Here is a 24,126-nt window from a genome sequence, read left to right on the forward strand (position 1 = left end):
ATAACACCGATATTTTTTATGTTTTCATTTGTACATTTTTGTTTACATTTGAATGTATCGTGTTGAATGAATGAACGTCAACAGCGGTGTGGAATTGTGGGTAATGTAGTCGCTACTCCGTGCCTACTGAACGACCGTCAGCCGCTGTTGACTCCTGGGTACTGTAGTTTTATGAGCACTGCCTCCTCATAAGCACGCGTTGTTTCAAGGAACCCGATGTACTTCAAATCCCACAGGCGATTTGAAATGAACGTGTGGTTTAAATACTGAGTTTCCTTTATCAAAACATTGTCTGTCTCAGCAGATTGTTGCTGTGTGATTCGCTTTGGTGAGTTTTTAAAGTTAAACTTCTTGTAATCTTCTCGTTTAGATGATCTGATACTGAACGATCTCAGCTCGCGCTCATCGCGTGAAATTTGATTATAATTGCTCAGATATACCTGCGGACTCTACAGAGACTTTATCTCTCTGTTTAAGAGACAGATTTAGGTGAAAATGAAATTTGTGTTGAATTATGTATGTTTAGTTATATTATTATGTCGTTATGCCTAATGATTATTTCAGCATGAGTTTAAATCAAGCGAGTACACATTCATATAATAATATGACAATCATATGCGTGTATCTCATTTATATGATTCAGCAACTGCGACTGTTTGATTTCAGTGGAGGGTCTTTGTGTCACATTGTGAAATGATTTGATAAGTGAAGACATCAGCTCATATCATGACAGTAACACCTGATGTCATGTGACGTTCACGTGTGTCCAGAGATGCTGACCTCAGAAGTTTCGTCTCATAGTTTGTGAATATGAGTGGGTGATGTGTGCAGAAGCATGAGTTTGAGGGAAATGTGTACAGCAGACTAAATAATAATCTGTTTCTGTGCCTTTGTGTGTTGAATATGTTGCTCTTACAGATGATGATTGTTGAGCTGTTTCTACTGTTAACGTGTTGTGACACATGTTTGTACAGTTCTCACAGGACCAGCGTGTCACAGCACATTGTGGAGCGTGTGTGTGAAATGTCTCATGCTCTTTGTGTTTCAAGGGTCCAGATAAACACGTGTGTCTGTTTCACAGATGAACAGAAGTCATCATTGAAGTGAGTGTGTTTGGAGAAGACTGGATGAAGAACACATGATGATGGACGAGGACAGTAAACCTCTGTTGGGTTCTGTGCAAGCGGGGGAGTATTACACAGATTCACTCGACCCCAGACAGAGAAGGTACAATATATGACTCACTGAGACTGATGTTGGGATGTAGAGGCGATGCAGACAGTAATAAATGCATTAATTAAAAAATACATTTGAGCATCTCTGCTGTTGTTAATGGGATTGTTCATTCCCTCCCAAAAAATCAACTCAAAGAACTATTCCCCCTCGTGTTGTTCAACACCTCTTGACTCTTCAGTGGGACACAGAAATCAGATATTTTGTGCTATTTTCTTGTGTCTGAAAGGTTTGGAATGACAGGAGGGTGAATATATGATGACAGATTTGTCATTTTTGGCTAAACTATCCCTTTTTATTACACGGCTCATTTGAATGATTGATTCTGATTGGACGGTTGGGACATTCCATGGGTTGTTATTTTAAAATAACAGGCACTCAAAACTAATAACACCCTGTAACCCGGATGCTGCAAATCATTTTGAGAGGAGCAGTTTAATATTACACAAATATTAATTATAAATGTCTTTTATTAACATACATGACATTTTATTTACAAATGATTCAACAAATTTGCCTGTTTGTGACATTTAAAGGTCTTTTCCTCACAGAACGTCTGCATTCGGAAGAAATGAGCTTATCAAATATTTACAAATCAGAATTTATGTCCAGTTTTTTCTCATGTGGCATGTAGCCGTGTAATAAGCGGGATAATGTACAAGCAATCGGTTGTTAAAAAACAAATAATTCCCTTCAGTGTGATACAAGACTCCCCACTTCTGTTGTCCTCAGTTTTGCTCTATTTCTTTCACGAAACACAAAACAAGTAAAAGACACAACAAGTTTGTCCATCATCACTGAGCATGAACCCCGTCTGCTATTTCACAAATATTGTCTAAAATGTTTCAAACCCGCCTGATAAACATCACTACGCAGCAGGTTTGAGCTCATTGGCTGTGAATGTGGTTGAGGATCTGTCTGGTTGTGTGTTTCAGGCCGTTTCACGTTGAGCCCAGGTATATCGTGGGAGATGATGTTCAGGAGAGAGTCTCCGCCGAAGCGTCCGCTCTGAACAGTAGAGTTCAATACTACGGCCGTCTGACGGCATCTTCAGACAGACTGCTGGTGTGAAACACTACACAACACATCATGTTTCAGTGTCATGGAGTTTATTGACTTTATCTAGTCAGGGAACACAATTTAATCTGCTTTATTTCACAGATATTTCTAAACAGTTTTTACTGCTTTTGTTATAAAAGTTCTTTATACATTCAAGCAGAGATGGGAACAAGTCACATATGGCCAAGTCCAAGCAAGTCTCAAGTCTTAACTATCAAGTCTCGAGTCAAGTCTCGAGTCACAGTTTAGACAAATCAAGCAAGTCAAGTCAAGTCAAGGGTTCACCCTAAGCAAGTCAAGTCAAGTCCTGATAAGTTTCAAGTCAAGTCAAGTCGCAGTACTAAAATAAACAGAGGTTAATTTTTTAGATACATGTTTATTTTTGCACAGAAAAGATGAACTTATATACATACATTATGTATCTTATTCACATTGCTATATATGAATTATATGCATATCTGTGCAACATTAATATCTGAAAATAAAAGTGTTGCTTACACAAAAGAAATCCAGTCTGAAATGTATAATAAAATCTAATTCAATTTAATTGCAACGTCTACACAGAAATGGAAATACTTGTATCTGAGAGAATACATTTATACAGGCTATGAAGCTTATAAACTAAGAATTGTGATTGAAAACTTGACTATTGTATGTTTTAAGTATATGATGCTGTAATACTTGTGCTGTCCATTAATGTGAACAGTAGGCCTATAGGGAATTTGCATCTATTGATGGGAATCCCGGATCATTTTATTGAATTCGGTATTGAATCTTGTTTATCAAAATGAACGAATCTTTTTCATTTCGGTAGAATATAAATAAAATGTATGTTAATATAGCCCAGTGATGAAGTTATGATGCTTAATCGTCATCTCTGCGGTGGACACGCAGTATGCACGTTTCATACGTAATATATAATCTGAGAATATTTGTTTTCTATTTGAACTGGTTTCATTATTTTACAGCACAAAACGTTTTGCTGTTATTGTGAGTATAAAAAAAATTTAGACATTCTTTATTTTAAGATAATTTTAATGTTTTAAGAACATAACAATTCGGGCTACGCCATTATAGCCAGATTCCCCAATTCATCACCTTATGAGATGAGATGTAGGCCTACCAGTGATGATCGATTATCACTTTTCTAATGATAAAAAACAACCAAAGCAAAGTTATGACAAACAGAAACGATTAATTCATTATATTAGTAATCGTTTTATTACACTGACTATAAAGAAATTACTTTGTAACCTTTCCTTGTGGTTCTTATAATGTCGGATGAAATTCGACGTTGTGGTTGTCGCGTCAGAAATCCTCGCGTTGCATGCTCTGCATCTGGCAAATAATTTTTTATTTTCACGGTCCAGTTCAAAGTCCTTATAGCCAAACGTGACTGTGGAGCTCGACTGTTGTCCGCCATTGTAATGGCCACAACTGTTTCAAGCCGCCAGGCGCATGCGCAGTTTCCTCTCTATCGTAACTGCTCTACAGTAATTGGCTGTTTCACCTTGTTTGGCGCGGTTTGAGTTGAGCAGCGTTAAAGGCACAGGCGCTGTAGTGCTGCCGAGTCACAATAATTATTTTAGGTAATTTCATTACTTTACAAAGTTCAAGTCATTGTCGAGTCTTCCATTTAAAGTCAAGTCAAGTCTCAAGTCACCTGCTCTCAAGTCAAAGTCAAGTCAAGTCATTTTCTTACTTCAATCAAGCAAGTCGCAAGTCCTGAAAATTGTGACTCGAGTCAGACTCGAGTCAAGTCATATGACTCGAGTCCCCCACCTCTGCATTCAAGGTTTTAAGCTTTGATTCTATTCACTTGTTTTGCCACGTTCATAAAACATCCGACAGAATCAAATGAGAATCAAATGAGAGATTTGTCCCTGAATACAGATTCACATGATCTTCAGTCACAAATGCATCTTTGCAGCGGTCTCTAAAGACTTGTGTAGGATGTGATCCAGTCTTGTGTGTATTTGCTGGTGGTTGTTGTTTGTCTCAGTCCAGACGCTGTGATGTAATGTCTCTGTTTGTGAATGTTATCTCGCTCAGGTTCCTCCAGATCATGTGATTCCCGCCGCTGAGGACATCTATATCTACAGTCCGCTGGGAACAGCATTCAAAGTAAAGGGAGGAGACGGCACCGGCAAAAACCCCAGTATTGTCACTATGTAAGAGCACCGCACTGAACCCTGGGTAATGATGTTCATTTCACTCAGAGACACTTGTGAGAGAAAGAGGCGGCTCAGGGAGAGATGGGCTGTGATGGGATAGATGTTCAGTAACAGACAACAGGATCAACACACACTGCACATCAAACTGTTATCACTGTTTCTACTCTTATTTTAAATAGAAATGTGAGGTTTTACTGCTATTCATGTATCATGACCCCTCCAATCAAACATGACATTTATTATTTATTGTGTAGTTTGTGATCATGTATGATCAAAGTAAAGTTTGTCACAAAGAATGCTTTTTAAAAGATGTCGTGTGTGTGTGTGTGTGTGTGCAGTTTTGCCATATGGAACACCATGATGGGAACTTCTATATTAAGTATACCATGGGGGATTAAACAGGTGCGTTTCATATATAACCAGTCTTTTCATTAACTTGCTACACTGTATTGTGATGATGTTGTTTATTGTGCGTTCTTCGGGCTGTTGTGATGTTTATTGTGAGTTTGTGTTTTTCAGGCTGGCTTCAGTCTGGGAATCATCATTATTGTTCTTATGGGTCTTCTGACGCTCTACTGCTGTTACAGAGTCTTAAAATCCACAAAGTCAATACGTACGTCAAAGAAACACACACGGTTTTTAGTTTTTAAAGTATATCTGGTTATTGATGATGGTGACTGATAAGTGCTGTATTCTATCTGACCGCAGCAGTGATTCATCTCAATAACATAACTGCCTTAAACAAAATAAAACTACTGTTAAATGATGGAATATTCAAATGTTGTTTGTACTACATCTAGTGATGCTTAAAAATTCTATAAATGCTACAAATGAATTGTAATTTTAGATAAAGGGAATAGGACGTTGCGCTGGTGAATATCTATTTATAAGGAATGTGTTGTGTTTAATATCCATCTCTGTGTTTGCAGCTTTTGTCGACACCTCAGACTGGGAGTTTCCTGATGTGTGTAAATATTACTTTGGGGCGTTTGGAAAATGGTCGAGTCTTATCTTCTCTTTGGTGTCTTTGATCGGTGCGATGGTGGTCTATTGGGTTCTTATGTCCAACTTCTTGTTCAACACAGGAAAATTCATTTACAGTAAGACAGATTTCATTCATCTCATTTGATCAAATGTTGTCTGGCGTGGTCTCCATCAACGACTCAATGACTGTGTTCTGCATCTGCAGACTATGTTCACAATGTCAGCACATCGGATACAGAGTTTGGCACCAATGGTTCAGATAAAGGTGAGTAGACATAAAAAGTTTACGCTCAAAATATTGTTGGGTTTTTCTGCATTCCTGCATACGTGCTTTGTAAAGATTTCCAAACAACATGTGACTTTATAGAATGTACTATATAAACATTGTGCAGAGTGTAAAAAAGATGCTGAGAACAGAGATGTTGTAATGTTAGAAACGTTTGTATGGTGGTTAAGTTGAAGATGTGACACAGTGCTTATGTGTCATCCTTTAGAACTAGTGCAGAGTGGACATTTACACTGACAGTCATGTTATTTGAAGGGTTTCTTCATGTGTTTCTCTGGCAGTGATTTGTCCGTATCCAGGTTTGGATCCAGACAGGAACAGCAGTTTGTTTTTGTTCTCTGTGAGTGATAACAGCACAGGTCAAGCTGTGTTTGACCGCTGGTGGAGTAAAACCGACACTGTCCCGCTCTATCTCATCGCTCTTCTCCTGCCGCTGCTCAACTTCCGCTCGGCATCTTTCTTTGCCAGATTCACCTTTCTAGGTAAGAGGTTTTGTTCATCTCTATAGCTAGAGTTCTATGGCTTCAAACTGAATTTATGTAAATACTGCAAAAAATATTTTTTGTAATTATTACTTTGTGTTGTTATATTGGTGGATATTAAAAAGTAAAGGTTTATCATTTATTAAAAACAGTGTATTATTTTATTATTTATTTACTTTATTTTTATTTTTCCATTTCCATGACAAATGATTCAGTCTTTTATATGATTCATTTTTTTTAATCAAATTTTCTTGACAATTTTTAGTTAGTTTAGTTTAGTTGGTTATGTTGGTCAGTCATAGTACTGAAAAATAGAAACGGAAGTTTTGCTGTGTAATGTGAAGGGGCCGGGTACTGAACCCTGTGGGACTCCTGAAGGCAGCCAGGGTGTTTGCCCGTCTATGTGTGTCTCTCTCTGTGTATTGTTTTTACGAGTACTGTAAACTGAAGAACAGACAGTTAATTGAGTGCTGGTGTGTTTTTAGGGTGCAGTGTGAACTTGCTATATCTTAGACTCTTTTTTTTTTCTTTACAGGCACTATATCAGTACTGTATCTCATATTTCTGGTCACTCTTAAAGCCATTCGACTGGGATTTCACCTGGACTTCCACTGGTTTGATACCTCTATGTTTTTTGTTCCAGGTAAATGTTTTTGGTCATTGAATTGCCGAACAAGTTGGCAAAATAAAGTAATATTATTATAACTCTACTCTATTTTTATTCTGACCTCTTGACATCACAAGTGTTGCTGGTATATTGTTCATATTAAGTGCTTGAATTGTGTGTACAGGTTATGGTCATATAATTAGAATATCATCAAAAAGTTGATTTATTTCACTAATTCCATTCAAAAAGTGAAACTTGTATAATGTATACATTCATTCCACACAGACCGATATATTTAAAGTGTTTAGTTCTTTTAATTTTGATGATTATAACTGACAACTAATGAAAACCCCAAATTCAGTATCTCAAAGAATATTGTGAAAAGGTTCAACATTGAAGACACCTGGAGCCACACTCTAATCAGTTTATTAACTCAAAACACCTGCAAAGGCCTTTAAATGATCTCTCAGTCTAGTTCTGTAGGCCACACAATCATGGGGAAGACTGCTGACTTGTCAGTTGTCCAAAAGACGACCATTAACACCTTGCACAAGGAGGGCAAGACACAAAAGGTCATTGCAAAAAAGGCTGTCTGATCTGCTGGTGTTGGTCCACTGTGTTTTCTGAGGTCAAAGGTCAACACAGCCTTATACCAGGAAGTTTTAGAGCACTTCATGCTTCCTGCTGCTGAACAACTTTATGGAGATGAAGATTTATTTTTCTAACAGGACTTTGCACCTGCACACAGTGCCAAAGCTACCAGTACCTGGTTAAAGGACCATGGTATCCCTGATCTTCATTGGCCAGCAAACTCGCCTGACCTTAACCCCATAGAAAAACTATTGGGTATTGTGAAGAGGAAGATGCGATATGCCAGAACCCAACAATGCAAAAGAGTTGAAGGCCACTATCAGAGCAACCTGGGCTCTCATAACACCTGAGTAGTGCCACAGACTGATCGACTTCATGCCACGCCGCATTGCTGCAGTAATTCAGGCAAAAGGAGTACCAACTAAGTATTGAGTGTTGTACATGCTCTACTTCTCAGCTGGCCAAGATTTCTAAAAATCCTTTCTTTGTATTGTTCTTAAGTAATATTCTTATTTTCTCAGATGCTGAATTTGGGGTTTTCATTAGTTGTCAGTTATAATCATCCAAAATTAAAAGAACTAAACACTTTAAATATATCGGTCTGTGTGGAATGAATGTATACATTATACAAGTTTCACTTTTTGAATGGAATTAGTGAAATAAATCAACTTTTGATGATATTCTAATTATATGATCAGCACCTGTATTTAATGAAATCACATTTAAAAGGGATGTCTGTGGTACATTTCATGACAGGTCAAAGGTCCTTTCAAATGTTCTTCAACATATTGACGAAAGCATCAACAGCAATACTGTAAAGCATTGCATCATGACTCAACGGTTTACAAAATACTTGTTGGCAAATGACGTGATGTCTTATTTCTTATTTTCAAAAACAAATGGGAAGAGCCACTAATCCTGTGTCTTGAGCTTCGTTTTGAATCATGCATGCATTTTCATGATGCACGTGATGTGAGGTGTGTTGATTTGTGGCCGTTTGCTGAAGGTTCATTGTCTGATGTGGTGTTGTTCTGTATATCCCTGATCGGATGTAGAGTTTAGGTCACTGTTTCCTCAGCTGACGGGTGTTTTGACGTTAGCATTTTTCATTCACAACTGCATCATCACGCTCATGAAGAACAACAAACATCAAGAAAACAACGTGAGTATTCTTGTCTCTTAACTGCAGTGCATATCACTCAACTCAACACATCGCCACTTCCACAATAAATATTCACTTGTGCAACAGCACATTTGTTTTCAGCCACAGGGTGGAACAAACCCACAAAATGTGTTCCCTGTTTAAGTGCTGCGAGTCATTCTGATGAGAGGACAAACATTTGATTAGTCTGTTTTTAGAGTCACGAGCGTCTTAGAAGTTGGATCAAAAACTTTCACTTTACAAATCATTTGTTTTATGCATGTGTTCATGTGTGCAAACAACACAATAAACTCTGTGTAAATGATGTTTAACTATGATCAATGTCCTACAATCTCTCTGAATCTTGTGTGTACTGATGTTGTGGTCACAGGTGCGAGACCTGTCACTGGCGTATCTTCTGGTGGGTTTAACATATCTCTACGTTGGGGTGCTGATCTTTGCTGCTTTCCCATCACCTCCGCTGTCTAAAGAATGCATTGAGCCGGTAAGAGCGTGGCCTGGAACATCAGGACATCTGAAGAAACCCTTTGGTCACAGCCTATAACATCACCTTTGCTTTTATTGTGTTCCAGAATTTTTTGGATAATTTTCCCAGCGGTGACGTCCTGGTGTTTGTAGCGAGGACCTTTCTTCTGTTCCAGATGACCACCGTTTATCCGCTGCTGGGGTATCTGGTGCGGGTACAGCTGATGGGACAGATCTTTGGTGATCAGTACCCCGGGTGAGCCGCAGCTCATGATGATTGTAGTCAAGTCAACAATTCTCTTTTTAGGGATGGGTGAAGCACAGAATATACAATGCAGTCATGTGTACTTTTATCAAAAGTGACTTACATTCATGGTAAACGTTTCTTTTCTCAGTATGTGTGTTCCCTTGGATCAAACCCACAACTGTTTGTGTGGCTGACACAATGCTTTAACAGTAGAGGCTCGTTTGAGTCATTGTGCTGATGAAAACACGTTCTGTGGCTGCCAAGTTCTCTAAACAGGATTCATCGGATTAGTTCCATATTTGCTGTTGTCTCATGCGTGACGAGTACGAGCGTGTTGATACGGAGTTTGACTGTTGTCTCCTGATTGGTTTAATAGGTCAAGTGGCATTAGAGTCAGTTGGCTCGACTTCCCTGTTGAAAAAACACTATATGCTGATTTGGTATGTTTTGATGCAGGTTTGTGCTGGTTTAAGCTTGCCATGAGCTGGTTTAAGCTTGCCATGAGCTGGTTTAAGCTTGCCATGAGCTGGTTTAAGCTTGCCATGAGCTGGTTTAAGCTTGCCATGAGCTGGTTTAAGCTTGCCATGAGCTGGTTTAAGCTTGCCATGAGCTGGTTTAAGCTTGCCATGAGCTGGTTTAAGCTTGCCATGAGCTGGTTTAAGCTTGCCATGAGCTGGTTTAAGCTTGCCATGAGCTGGTTTAAGCTTGCCATGAGCTGGTTTAAGCTTGCCATGAGCTGGTTTAAACTTGCCATGTGCTGGTTTAAACTTGTCATGAGCTGGTCCATAGTTGGTTTAAGATCGTCAGTAGCTGGTTTAAGCTTGTCATGAGCTGGTTTCAGCTTGTCATGAGCTGGTCCATAGTTGGTTTAAGATCGTCAGTAGCTGGTTTAAGCTTGTCATGAGCTGGTTTCAGCTTGTCATGTGCTGGTCCATAGTTGGTTTAAGATCGTGACTAGCTGGTTTAAGCTTGTCATGTGGTGGTTTAAGCTTGTCATGAGCTGGTTTCAGCTTGTCATGTGCTGGTCCATAGTTGGTTTAAGATCGTGAGTAGCTGGTTTAAGCTTGTCATGAGCTGGTTTAAGCTTGTCATGTGCTGGTCCATAACCAGATTCAAAACACACCTTACCCAGCATATGCTGGGTTTTTGAACAGGGTCGTTTGAGTGATGAATCCTTTCTAAGCGTCCAATTCACTGAATCAAAACACACAACTCAGAAATTTTGTGTTTTTCCTGTTGTTTTTGGAGTATCATAATGAAACACTCAATACTACAGCTGTAAATTGATTTCATCAAATGTAAATAAAATGAATTGCATGATGTTTATAAAAGCAATAAGCCATGTGAAGCAGGGGGTTACAGTGTATTTTATAACAGCTGAGGGTGTTGTGTCATGATGTGTGGTGGAGTCATTAAACTCCCTCAGCTGTTATATAATGCACTGTAACACACTGCTTCACACGCATTATTGCTTTTATAAAACAATTATTCTGTATGGGTAGCAAGGTTTCATAAAATGAAGTGAAATAAATAAATATTTGATATTTAGGCTATGTAATGCGGTCAGCCATATTAAATCAGGGTATTTTATAACAGCTTAGAACTCTGCTCAACCAATCAGAATCAAGGACCAGAACTGACTCTTTTATAAAATCGCTTATATTTGATTACAAGTCATTTCTATTAGCTTTTCACACTTTAGCATTGTTGCAATGCAGCTTTACATCTTAATACTGTATTGACAAGTTTTGTTTGCTGATGAAGAATGTGAATGTCTCATTGAGTGTAAATGTGTTTCTCTCCTCAGTTTTCTCCATGTGTTTGTTCTGAACATTTTTGTGGTGGGAGCTGGCGTCCTCATGGCCAGATTTTTCCCGAATATTGGCTCCATTATCAGGTGAGAGATGTGTTTCCGCATTGTGTCCAGCAGGTGGAGTGTGCGTGAGTTATTCTGACTGGTTTCTCTTCAGGTACTCGGGGGCTCTGTGTGGTTTGGCTCTTGTGTTTGTTCTTCCGGCTTTGATTCACATGACCTCACTGAAGCGACGGGGAGAGTTACGCTGGCCGTCGGCCGTCTTCCACATCTTCCTCATTCTGCTGGGAGTGGCCAATTTACTCGGACAGTTCTTCATGTGACGGCCCAGCATCTGCGTGCGAGGACGTCCATCTCAGGATGAGTCTCACAGTCGTCATGCTTGGACACTAACCAACTTGTCACATTTTACTGTCGTAAGATGTTTTATGTATGAATGGTTTTGATCAGCTTCACACAATCTTTCTCTTTCTGATAGAAGAACACGAGTGTTTCATATGTTCCTTTGAAATGTCTGTATTCACCCACAGCACGATCAGCGCTTTCTCTCTTTCTCTGATTTAACACTTCATTCATTCATTTATTCATTCGATGACAGAACTTGTGTGAGTGATTCACATGTCAGATGAAGTTCTCAGATTTGGCACTTACACACACGTTTATGTTTATTATGTGCAATAGAAACACAAGTCAAAGGTCTTCCAAACTCAGTGTTGTGTGGACTTAAAGCTGCAGAATTATTGGATGCATAAAGGGAAACAAAAGACTCAGTCTTTACTCGTGTGATGCAGTTTACATGGAGATGTATTTTAATAAATGTATGCACATGAATAAGGGAATAATATTGCTCCTTTTTGAGTTGGCAAAGAGTTGTTTTTAATTTGTAATAATGTTCTGTTTAATCAATGCTTTTAATATATTAAAGTCAAATGTGATTTTTGTATTACAGAATAGTTTTTATCATTTTGACTGATGCGTGAAGAATACAGCATGTTATATTGTGCTTTATCAATATAACAGTTACATATTTGTATTGATTTCTACTCACCAGGTTGTTTTTATGCAAATAAACAAAATGACACTGGAAAACTTTTCATATAACAACCAAACTTCATAAAGGTGTGATATGGATACAGAGATGATCAGTTGTTGACTCGGTCATACATCAGGAGTGTTTACAGACATCATTATGAAATGATCAAGAACTGTAGCAGTACACAAATATGATAAGAGAAGAAAAATAACCTGACTGTAAATGTGCATTAACATTAGCTGTTAGCACATTTCTAAATTCAAAGACGTAGATATGCACATGAGCATATGTGTGTGGTGAGAGGTGTTTTCTTCAGTGATGTCTCAGTGCGGTGCGGCTGTGTGTTTACAGAATCAAAGCAGAAGATCCTTCATCTGTCCATGTGTGTGTGACGTCTTCAGGTGAATAAATCTGTGTAGTCTACAGCACCGGCTCTCTGTCCACAGGCGTGCAGTAAATATTCATCTCCAGACGGGGGCAGCGGCTCCACCTGTGCCAAAGAAACCACAAGATCACTACAAGAGGTCTTTATGATGCAGTTTTGTAGGCCTCCACAGAAGTTAACATCACACTGTCTGTGTCCTCAAAAAAAAGCCAATAAGTGATTCAATTATAACAACAAAATATAAGATCTGTCATAAACAAAAGTTTGTGATGCATGTTTTGTCCAACAAGATCTTAAGAAATGAAATGATCTGCTAGACTTCCAAAAACTCTTTTCAACATTTACAAACACGTTCACTGATGAGAAATCACTCCATAAAAACATCTGCATCCATAATGCTTGAGATTTGTGCCCATGTTGCAATATTTGTAAAATAATTATGCATGATGATGTTTAATAGCTCTGTAGCAGCCTTTTTTATGATTTAAAATATCACATGTGAGGTATAACTGATGTGTTATGTGTTGTAGAACAAAACATGCAAATATCTCGTGTCAACACAGACCTTATTTCAGACATTTAAAACAAAAACACACATTGACTTCAGGACAAAGTGATCAAAAGTACTAAATTCCTCAAATCTGTTTTTACAAAACTGTTTCATGACTGCATTAGGGCTGTAGTCAAGTCCAAAACCAGGACTAGTCAAGACCGAGTCTAAAGATGAGTCCAAGTCTAGACCGAGTCCAAATGAGACCATCCAGACGGAGACAGAAAACTGATTCCTCTTCAAAAATCAAGACCACTTACATTATTTGTAATGATCCGAAAGCGGATCAAAGAGGAAAGAGAATGAACTTAATGAAAGTCAATCATCCAACTAAAGCAAACATGTTCTTCTTCACCGATGGTTTTGTTTGGAAGGAGAAAATATCATCAGACTTTAATCTAACAATTTCTAGCTCACTATTGAATGTAAGCACATTTCTGATGGAGTATGCAAAGTGCTTTATAGGAAAGGAAGCACACAAGACCTTTATTTCCTACTAACAAGTGCTAAAAACTTTATGCTAACAAGGTGTCTACACCTGACACTGCGCGGTGTGATACTGTAACAGTCTCTCAGTCATGTATACATCTGTTTACATTCAATCAGGTTTAAAACACCTTGATTTAGAAATGCTTGACATTAAGTGACACCATTAGATACATTAGAAAAGTGTTTTAACAAGATCTAGGAGCTGAACTGTTTCCCAACCCCCCCCCCCCCCCACCTTACAGTACACACACTACTACCAGTGCGACTGTGGGGGGAACTGAAGACCACCTGTCACCCCTTATCCCTAACCAACCACTGTTAGAACACTACATGTACACAACTAATGGTGAACACCTCTCAGATTACATGACAAATCACATTCTCATTTAAGATTTTCTGAGTGCATGGTTTGTATTTTTATGTAGATATATCCAGTATATTTTATGCGGCGTTAGTTATCTTACATCCCTGAAAATGCCGGGAGATGATCAGAAAATACAAGAAATTAATTCAAGCACACAGCTAATATCTAACATGAGAATGTTCGTACTAAGATACCATTTCTCATCCGCCTTCATTTTAAATTTGAGTGTTTCTGAGATTTGAATGTTCAAATGAGCTCAAGCTGCATCACACAACAGTCTCTGTGATGTCATCCATGATCTGTGATAAAGAGCTGGTTTGATCAGTTCATCATAGTTTGTTAGTATGACCAACGCTGAATTAATGGAAAATTGAAAATCTGATTAAACTCATTAAAAAAATTCTAATTCAAATATATGACGAGTTCTTTTAGAAACTGTCACATGTTCATATTAGTTCATATTAGTTTCTGTGGACTTTTAATTTGTACCTTTTGAGTTCCTGTTTCCTGTTGTAGTCCAAGACCTTTTAAAAGGAAGCCTGCAACCACTAGGCAAAAAGTGTAACGGCTAATGCTAACGCTCTGACTTCAGTGAAACGCAGGAAAGGACATCTGGATGCTAGTTTTTTGAGTGGATGTCAATGGGTTTTGTTAGCCATTACTGGTTCTCATATTTGAAGTATTACAGACCCTCCTATCTGTATAATAAGAGCATCTCTGTTGTAGTCTTTGTAGTTCTTTTGTTCGTTGGTTCCTCGCCACCGTTTGCATATTGTTTTGCACTATTTGCCTGGCCGGTGGGGCTGCTTTAGAATTTAGAAGTGAGACATAATTAATATTGCATATAAGAATTTATAGTCCGTTTAATATTTGACCTGTGGTTCTCTCTCCTTTATCTCAAATGTGTGCTTTCAATGTGCGTGTGTGCGAGTGTGTTTGCATGTAGCGTCGATGTCAATGTGTGTAAGTATGTATGCATATTGTGTGTGTGGAGCATTTGTATGTCTGTCTTTTGTGTTTTCTCCTATTTCTTGTTATTACAGGTATATAACTTTAGTTGTTTTGCTTATAGTCAATGTGTCTCATGTACAGCTGCTTTGTAACAATGAAAATTGTAAAAAGCGCTATATAAATAAAGTTAAGTTGAGTTCCCTTGTGATCGTCTGCCCAAGTGTGTCTCATTATCTTGTGTATATATATATATATATATAGTAAGAGCTCTTTTCCAAAACGCTATAAATCCCTTTTAATAGTTTTCATGAAAAGAAATAAATAACAGCCAAAAAAAAATAGTAACAAACTAAATGGTAAAATAAAATAAATATTTTAAATTTCATGTTTCAATATTTTCCACCACATACAATAAATAATTTAGAAATAACACATACAAATACCACTAACGAGCGAATTCTGATTGGTCGAGAGGACATATCCCATTTATGCTAAAAACAGGTTTGGGATTTATAGCGTTTTGGAAAGAAACTGCATCTTGCAGAACATTTTAAACAAGGAAATATAGCGATTTGGCATGAAACATTGATGGAGCAGTGAATAGGTTTAGTACACAGCAAAATGGCATGACAAACTCATTTTTTTTATTTGGCATTTATTGCGTTTTGGAAAAGAGCTCTTCATATACAGTGAGGAAAATAAGTATTTGAACACCCTGCTATTTTGCATGTTCTCCCACTTAGAAATCATGGAGGGGTCTGAAATTGTCATCGTACGTGCATGTCCACTGTGATTTCTGGATTTCTGGTCTCTCACAATGTATGATTTTTTAATTTATTTGTATGATACAGCTGCAAATAAGTATTTGAACACCCATCTATCAGCTAGAATTCTGACCCTCAAAGACCTGTTAGTCTGCCTTTAAAATGTCCACCTCCACTCCATGTATTATCCTATATTAGATGCATCTGTTTGAGGTGGTTAGCTGCATAAAGACACCTGTCCACCCCATACAATCAGTAAGAATCCAACTACTAACATGGCCAAGACCAAAGAGCTGTCCAAAGACACTAGAGACAAAATTGTACACCTCCACAAGGCTGGAAAGGGCTACGGGGAAATTGCCAAGCAGCTTGGTGAACAAAGGTCCACTGTTGGAGCAATCATTAGAAAATGGAAGAAGCTAAACATGACTGCCACTCTCCCTCGGACTGGGGCTCCATGCAAGATCTCACCTTGTGGGGTCTCAATGATCCTAAGAAAGGTGAGAAATCAGCCCAGAACTACACGGGAGGAGCTGATCAATGACCTGAAAAGAGCTGGGACCACCGTTTCCAAGGTTACTGTTGATAATACACTAAGACGTCATGGTTTGAAATCATGCATGGCACGGAAGGTTCCCCTGCTTAAACCAGCACATGTCCAGGCCCGTCTTAAGTCTGCCAATGACCATTTGGATGATCCAGAGGAGTCATGGAAGAAATTCATGTGGTCAGATGAGACCAAAATAGAACTTTTTGCTCATAATTCCACTAAACGTGTTTGGAGGAAGAAGAATGATGAGTACCATCCCAAGAACACCATCCCTACTGTGAAGCATGGGGGTGGTAGCATCATGTTTTGGGGTGTTTTTCTGCACATGGGACAGGGCGACTGCACTGTATTAAGGAGAGGATGACCGGGGCCATGTATTGCGAGATTTTGGGGAACAACCTCCTTCCCTCAGTTAGAGCATTGAAGATGGGTCGAGGCTGGGTCTTCCAACATGACAATGACCCGAAGCACACAGCCAGATAACCGAGGAGTGGCTCTGGAAGAAGGATATCAAGGTTCTGCCGTGGCCTAGCCAGTCTCCAGACCTAAACCCAATAGAGAATGTTTGGAGGGAGCTCAAACTTCGTGTTTCTCAGCGACAGGCTAGAAACCTGACTGATCTAGAGAAGATCTGTGTGGAGGAGTGGGCCAAAATCCCTCCTGCAGTGTGTGCAAACCTGGTGAAAAACTACAGGAAACGTTTGACTTCCTGTAATTGCAAACAAAGGCTTCTGTACCAAATATTAACATTGATTTTCTCAGGTGTTCAAATACTTATTTGCAGCTGTATCATACAAATAAATAGTTAAAAAAATCATACATTGTGATTATGTCTCTCACAGTGGACATGCATGTACGATGACAATTTCAGACCCCTCCATGATTTCTAAGCGGGAGAACATGCAAAATAGCAGGGTGTTCAAATACTTATTTCCTCACTGTATATATACAGTCCTAGTGTTTGAGATCTCATTTGTCAGTCTTTGTCTTAAATTTGATTAAGTCTCTGGATAACCTTGTTTTGTTTTGTTTTATTTTAGTAAATTTTCATACTGCATTTAGATTGGTGGCCTTTTTTGCCTGTGTTTCTCCTCGTTACACAAACACAGATAACTCTGTTATTAAATATTATTTTACTGTGCATTCCAACTAATATCAATAAAACTGCAGTTGGGTTGTTTTGATTAATAAATAATAACTTAAATAAATACAGCCAGCAAACATCATAACATCATATTTTTTCATTTTTAAAATAAAGTTATCTGTTTTTGCATATGATCTCTTCATATTGTATTTGTGTTCCATAACACTGCATACTGTTTACAAACAACATCACTGTGTGAGACAGAAGATACGTGGTCAGCTCACGGCCGTCATGTAAATACCACATCAGATCACACATGTAGATAACATTTGGTAGATCATTTAGCAGATAAAGAGAAAGTTTGCTAAACAATGTTTTCCTTTGAAATGTTATGACGTGCACAGGTGTGTGTGATGTTACCTGATGATATTCCACCAGCTCATCGAGTGACGTGAACTTCATCTGATCTCCCAGCAGCATGTAGCAGTTCTCTGAAGCATCAATGAGCAGATGTTTGATTCCCTCACCGAACCGGTATGACAGCACATATCCAAACACTCGCTCACTGACCCTCACTAGAAAGTGACCGGGCAGACCCTCGTTCAACAGCGCCTCTGCCTCGTCCCGTGATATGATACCTGAGAGAGGATCACGTGTGTTAAAAACACATATACACACACGCCTCATTAGTATCTGTTTCAACAACCTAAAATATCTAAAATATTTGAAAGAAATATTAGCAATTTTCGTCTGTAGTTCTGGCACCCACCAGCAGGGGTCGACATGACCTGATCAAATAATGAACCATTTGAGAGATGTTAAACATGTAAACTAGAACTTACACATAATAAAATGGTTTGAAATTCTGTGTACAGCAAGTTTGCACCTACTGAGAGATCTAATGAAACTGAAACTAGGAGAACACAATAAAGCAGAGGAGACAAGAAGTAACGCTGCGTTCAACGTAACACGGATGTTGTTCATAGTTAGACAGGGTCGAGCCATTTGAGATTTCTGACGTTTTCTCTCATTTCCAGATGACGATCGCCTGTGTTTTTTTTATTTATTTTGATGTCTTTTCATGGAGATATTCGACGAAAATAGTTTTGGCAGCATGAAACCCTGTTGAAATGTTGAATGTTTTGATGCTGGATTGACCAGCACATGACTAGTTAAGGAGCACTTTAAACCAGCACAAACCAGCATCAAATCATACCAAACCAGCATATGCTGTTTTTTTTTCAACAGTGAGTTCACTCGACATGTGTTTATCTGGAGGAGAGCTCGTGGAACCGACGCTTCTGGTTGTAGCTCAATCACTCACTCAAGTATTTCAGCTTTATTCATCTGATTTTCATCCAAGAAACAAACACATCTGCGCTACAACTGAACACATCAAGTTTGTTTCTTGGATGAAAATCAGATGAATAAAGCTGAAATACTTGAGTGAGTGATTGAGCTACAACCAGAAGCGTCGGTTCCACGAGCTCACGTCCAGATAAACACATGTCGAGTGTTCTCTGAGTCTCTCTCTCTCTCTCACCGTGAAACCAGGGGGCGATGCGGCTCTGGTCCTGTTGAAAACCGGCCTTGAGGGGTAACTGCTCCTCCTGAAACCAGCGGATGATGTGTTCTCGACCAGACGCTGACAGTGAGCGACGGATTCCTGGTTTCCTGTCATGCACAAACACAGACGTCTAGTGTTAAACCAGCACACGTGGGAAAGGTTTGCGGTACTTTTCTATGATGTGTTCTGAGGAAATGCACAAACATTCTGCTACACAACATTCCAGCGCTATTATTAGCTCTCTTCAAACAGGACAGATGACATCTCACACATCTGTGACGTCATCCAACCATGACATCAACACTCACTTCTGTATCTGATCAACATGAGGAGGAATGAACATGGATCCTCATTACAAAACTGTTCAGAAGTTAAGCGTCTCTCACTCATTCTTTAGAGATGTTGGAATGACAGTAAACTCATGAATGACACAAACACAACTGTGTTAAATAAATGTTTCGTGGAGAAAGTTTAGTTTAGTTAATAAGTGAAATGTTCCCGGAAGAGCTTGTGTTTGTTCTGCAACATTACACAACTTCAGTCAGAAAACACCTGAAGGTTTTCCCTCATAAGAGAGTCTCAAGAAAACATTTCTTTTATGACTCAGATCAATGTCTCGTGTAGAACTGATGAAAATGAAATCACTGGGTCTCATTCATTGATATTTGTGTTGATTTTTCATATTTATACACACATCTGAACTTCTCACGAAAACATTCCGCCTAATTCACAACTCGTGTGTATGCACATCAATATGTTCTTAACCTTGATAATAATTAGAATATTATTTAGGACAGATAGAATGCAGATTGGGACGCAGCACAAGTGAATTTGGAGTATTCTACATTAGCGTTCGTGTGCAGGAGTTTAGTCATTTGCATAAAACACACCCAGTCCATCTCCATATAAGGGCTTTCCACCTAACCTTTCCTTGACCTGTCCTCGCTTACTTTACCCAAAAATGAAATTCTGTCATCATTTCCTCACGTTCAAGTTGTTACCACTTCTCACTTCTTTCTGATGAACACAGAGAAAGATATTTGGAAGAATGCTTATAACCAGACAGATCTCAACACACGTTCACTCCCATAGTAGGAAAAAAAGGATTAGTAATTTTCACTACTATAGGAGTCAATGGGGGCAAAATTAGTCAGTTTATAAGCATTCTTCCAAATATCTTTTTGTGTGTTCATCAGAACGAAAACATTTATACAGATGTGGAACAACACGAAGGTGATTATATGATGACAGAATTTAGATTTTTTGGGTGAAGTATCGCTTTAAGGTACTCTGGACATCCCCATGTGACGCCGTCTACAGACAAGCTCTCGCAAGTACTTCCAAGTGCGCAGTCCTCAAAATCATTCATACACAATAAAACACCTTTATACAGACACACAGTTTACAGATGTATACCACCTGGTGTAAACACACCCCCACAAATCTACATCAGTTGGTGGTCTGATTTGACTAAGACCGCCCAAATGTAGACACAAGTATGGTGGTGCACCTGTCAGTACAATTGAATAGGAACCTGATGTTCCAAATATGGTCAGAGGCGTTACATTTCCTTCACACGCTTGCAGTATTCCACCAATCACTACACACTGATGAACTGGCCAATCAGAGCACACCTCACTTTTCAGAGCCATGAGCTTTGTTCAAAATCTGTGTGTTTCAGAGAGGCGGAGCAAAGAGGAGATACTAACATGCACCTTATGTGGAAAGTACAGCGTTTTTCAACCTTATATCCTGTATATACATTACATTACATCTAAAACAAACCATAATATTCATTTTAGCCCTGTCATATGACCCCTTTAAAATTAAATATACATCTAAGCACAATTGTTATAATATAATAAATAAATATACATAAATAATAAATAATATACATTATTTAAAGTATATTACTAATATCTTAAGATGAAACATCATTCTTTTTTCTTAAAGAGAGAGATAGAGGTGATTTTTGTTTACGTGTGCTTTCAGCTGTTCCTTTATTATTTTCTTATATTTAAAATAAAATTTAGTCCAAAAGTTTTAGTGAATCATGATTTGTTGGCGAGAACGTTTGTACGCAGACTTCAGGCATAAACTTGTGCGTCGGCCTGGTTACTGAAGAGCCCCAGTGATGAGATGCTCAGGGAGAGGATGTTGTTGTGTTTCTGTGAAGGGAATGAAGCGTGACTCACTGTTGGGTGGGGTTGTTTCTGGGTTTGGGTTTTGGTGGCGGGGTTGGGGTTTGGGTTGGGTTTGGGTTTCCTCTGCCGAAGGCTTTCGTCACGGCTGCAACTCGTCCTCTCTCCAGAGCTTTGACCGAACGTCTGCGGTGATCCTCAACCGTCTGTTTGGCCAGAGAGCGTCTGCGCATGTCTGCAGCTTTTGACTTCTTCACTGAAGCACAAAGACAACACAAATAACCATAAAAACACACCAGACAACATTTCACACAGTTGAGAAACAGACGGAGGTGATGGAGCAAATGCATGTGAATAATGGAGAAATCACACACTTCCATGTGCTCTCATGGTGCTACACAAATGATGTTAAAATGGGTGTAAATGAGTACGTGTCTGCTTCCAGTCGTTGTCCTCATCTTCACGAGTCTGTTTCTTCTTCTGCACCTCCTTCAGACTCATATAAATCTGCTGTTTTCTCTCCAGCTCCAGCCGCCGGAGCTCTTCTTCAGCTCGACGTCTCTCCTCCGTCTCTCGCTTCTGACAAAACACACACAGCTGATCAGGACTGTTATATGTGTGTGTGTGTGTGTGGAGGGGTCAGAGGTGAGTCAGAACCTTGAGTTCCTCCTCGGCTCGTCTCTGTTCTGTGATGTTCTTCTGCTCCGTCACAGTCTGCTCTGAGTCCAGATAAACCCCTGAGAAGCGTTTCTCCAGCTCCGCCTCTTTCTTAGCCCTGAACAGATCCAAACACACACTCGTGTCGGCTCAGAAATGACAATCTCTCATAGTGTCGGCTGGTTTCTTCTTGTCTGTATAACACGAGACACAAACGTGCTCTCACTTCACAAATATGTGTCATGAAGGCGTGTTCAAAGAAGGCAAACGTGTTTTATCAGCTTGTGTTTTTCTGTGATGTCTTTTTGATTTCTTTGTTTCTCTGTGCATTTGTTTTGTTTATTAAAACAACTCCCTGATAAAATGTCATTTGACAATTATTTTAAGTTAAGTGTTTGTAGCATATATATGTGTTGATGGTAGAAATAAATCACTTTTGGCAGTTGCTGGACACGTTTCCTCTATAAATAAATGAAGTGTAGTTTTGTCTCTTGGTGTTTTTGCCCTTTGGCTCAGTGCTCTTATCTACAGCACACATTGCATCATGAGAGTACAGTCCACACATCTGAATTCACGTTGATTAGAACTTTTCTCCTGATATCTTGTGTTGAAACTGAAGGCACATGAGGAGCACACAGAGGTGTTCAGGAGCGGACGAGGTGTCTGTACCTGATGTGTTGTGCTTCTCTCTGTGCCTGCAGCGCCGCGCTCTCCGCCAGAATCTCATCACAGATCTGATCGTACGGCTTATCAAGAGAATGTTCTCCCATCACCCAAACCCAGACGTCATCGTCCAGACCCTTCAGAAACGACACACTCTTCCCTGAAACTGCATTCACACAACAACACAACGTCAGTCTAACTTATTTCACAGTGAACTCATTCTTTTGAATAATGTTTGCATAGTTTTTGTTGTTGATGTTTTCCTTTGGTTTGTTTTCACACAGTCTGTAACTCAAACTTAAAATTCACGTCTGTCTGATTTTCTCTTGAGATTGTTGGTTAAAAGTTAACATGTATGACACACACTGGAGTGACACGGGAGATTTCGTCATGGCTCTGGGGTTTATACATTAAACATTTAGTCATGTAGCAGACGCTTTAATCCAAAGCGACAATGGAAGCAGTTGGAACAACATCAGGACAACAAAAAGCATAAACGTCACCTCATGATCAACTCTTGATTTATTAAAATATGTCAGTAAATGCTGAAGTGAACACACACCAGAGTTACCACAAACACTTCAACACTAAAGTCTTAAAAGAGAAGTGAGATATGATGTTAATGTGTATTGTTGTGAAACAGAGGTTTACTGTATACATGTGTTCAATCAGACGTGAAGAGAGAGAGAGAGAGAGAGAGGGTGAGAGAGAGTGAGAGAGAGAGAGAGAGAGAGAGAGAGAGAGAGAGAGAGTCAACCTTTTTTCACTTTCACACGTGCAGCTTCTTCCTTCTCCAGTCTCACTTCTCTTTCTCTCCATCTTCTGATCTGTTCTTCTCTCATCTTAAGGAACAGAACGTGTTTCTGCTCTTCATTGAGCTCTGAGAGCAGATCAGGATCGATGAACATGTCAGTGAGTATCTGCTGAAGCATCTTCAATCTCTCACAAACGCTTCCTTTACCCCGAAACAGCTCAATACTCCATCACTGTCACCAGAGACAGGAACACAACCACCTGTCAATCAACACATACACACACACACACACACTGAGCACATTATGACACAAAACATGAGCATGTTTCACTAGATCTGTCTCTCTCACTCCTTTCATCTTTCATTCAACAGTATTCAGTTTGTTTAATAATTCGGTTGGTAAAGTTAAGATGACTCACAGTGTACTATCCGTCTCAATACGCGCGCGCGCACGCACACAGGTGTACTCACCGGTCAGCTCGCGCGTGGATCTGATGGTCTGAATGTAAATCTTTGTATATGTCACGTCAGCAGCGGAGGACCTGTATTACTGACACCTGTATAGAGCTCCAGGAAGGAGAAGTGTGCTAATGAGAGTGTGTGGTAATGTCGTACACACCCTTACAGGTCACTCTGAGGCTCCTCCTACCTCAGTGACGTCATTCAGCTGCATGTGCTTTATTATATTTCATACACTCTACCTGATCGAGGCAATAAACTCAAACACTCGACGTTCGTTTATATTATATAAAATAAATTGTGAAACTCATTTAAGGATCATGTTGTCTTGAATTGTCCACTAGATGGCGCGCACGTCACGGTTTACCCCTCAGGAGGAAATAGCTTACTGCTGTTGTGGTAAATGTGCTTGTTCATCTAAAACACTTCATATGATTTCTTCTAATGACGTGTGTGCACATGAGGACATACAGAGATCCAGATGTGTGTGATATACGTTATATACAAATATTAACTAGTGTAGTGAAGAACATCTGGTGCCCTCATTCAATCCCACAATCCACTGCAACAACCCATGAAGACTCAACGACTTGAGAATACCCATAATGCACT

At 39.2% G+C, this 24,126-nt stretch overlaps 2 protein-coding genes across 2 annotated transcripts; one reads left to right on the forward strand and one right to left on the reverse strand.

Moving 5' to 3' along the window:
• The first annotated feature begins 221 nt into the window (after positions 1–221).
• Positions 222–12,050, forward strand: slc38a9 (solute carrier family 38 member 9). Its single transcript, XM_056736295.1, has 15 exons — positions 222–328; positions 1,082–1,227; positions 2,169–2,298; positions 4,345–4,463; positions 4,805–4,868; positions 4,986–5,079; positions 5,396–5,566; positions 5,656–5,715; positions 6,018–6,218; positions 6,754–6,861; positions 8,472–8,578; positions 8,949–9,062; positions 9,151–9,299; positions 11,098–11,187; positions 11,261–12,050. The coding sequence occupies exons 2-15, from the start codon at positions 1,139–1,141 to the stop codon at positions 11,424–11,426; spliced, it is 1,662 nt and encodes a 553-aa protein (XP_056592273.1). The 5' UTR covers positions 222–328; positions 1,082–1,138; the 3' UTR covers positions 11,427–12,050.
• Positions 11,996–23,677, reverse strand: sh2d4a (SH2 domain containing 4A). Its single transcript, XM_056736296.1, has 9 exons — positions 23,527–23,677; positions 23,059–23,315; positions 22,308–22,467; positions 21,639–21,756; positions 21,413–21,560; positions 21,036–21,237; positions 18,817–18,947; positions 17,694–17,911; positions 11,996–12,626 (listed from the first exon to the last, which is right to left on the reverse strand). The coding sequence occupies exons 2-9, from the start codon at positions 23,231–23,233 to the stop codon at positions 12,534–12,536; spliced, it is 1,245 nt and encodes a 414-aa protein (XP_056592274.1). The 5' UTR covers positions 23,234–23,315; positions 23,527–23,677; the 3' UTR covers positions 11,996–12,533.
• Positions 23,678–24,126: the final 449 nt, after the last annotated feature.

This window comes from Triplophysa dalaica, chromosome 22, assembly GCF_015846415.1.
Source record: "Triplophysa dalaica isolate WHDGS20190420 chromosome 22, ASM1584641v1, whole genome shotgun sequence".
Lineage (NCBI taxonomy): Eukaryota > Metazoa > Chordata > Actinopteri > Cypriniformes > Nemacheilidae > Triplophysa > Triplophysa dalaica.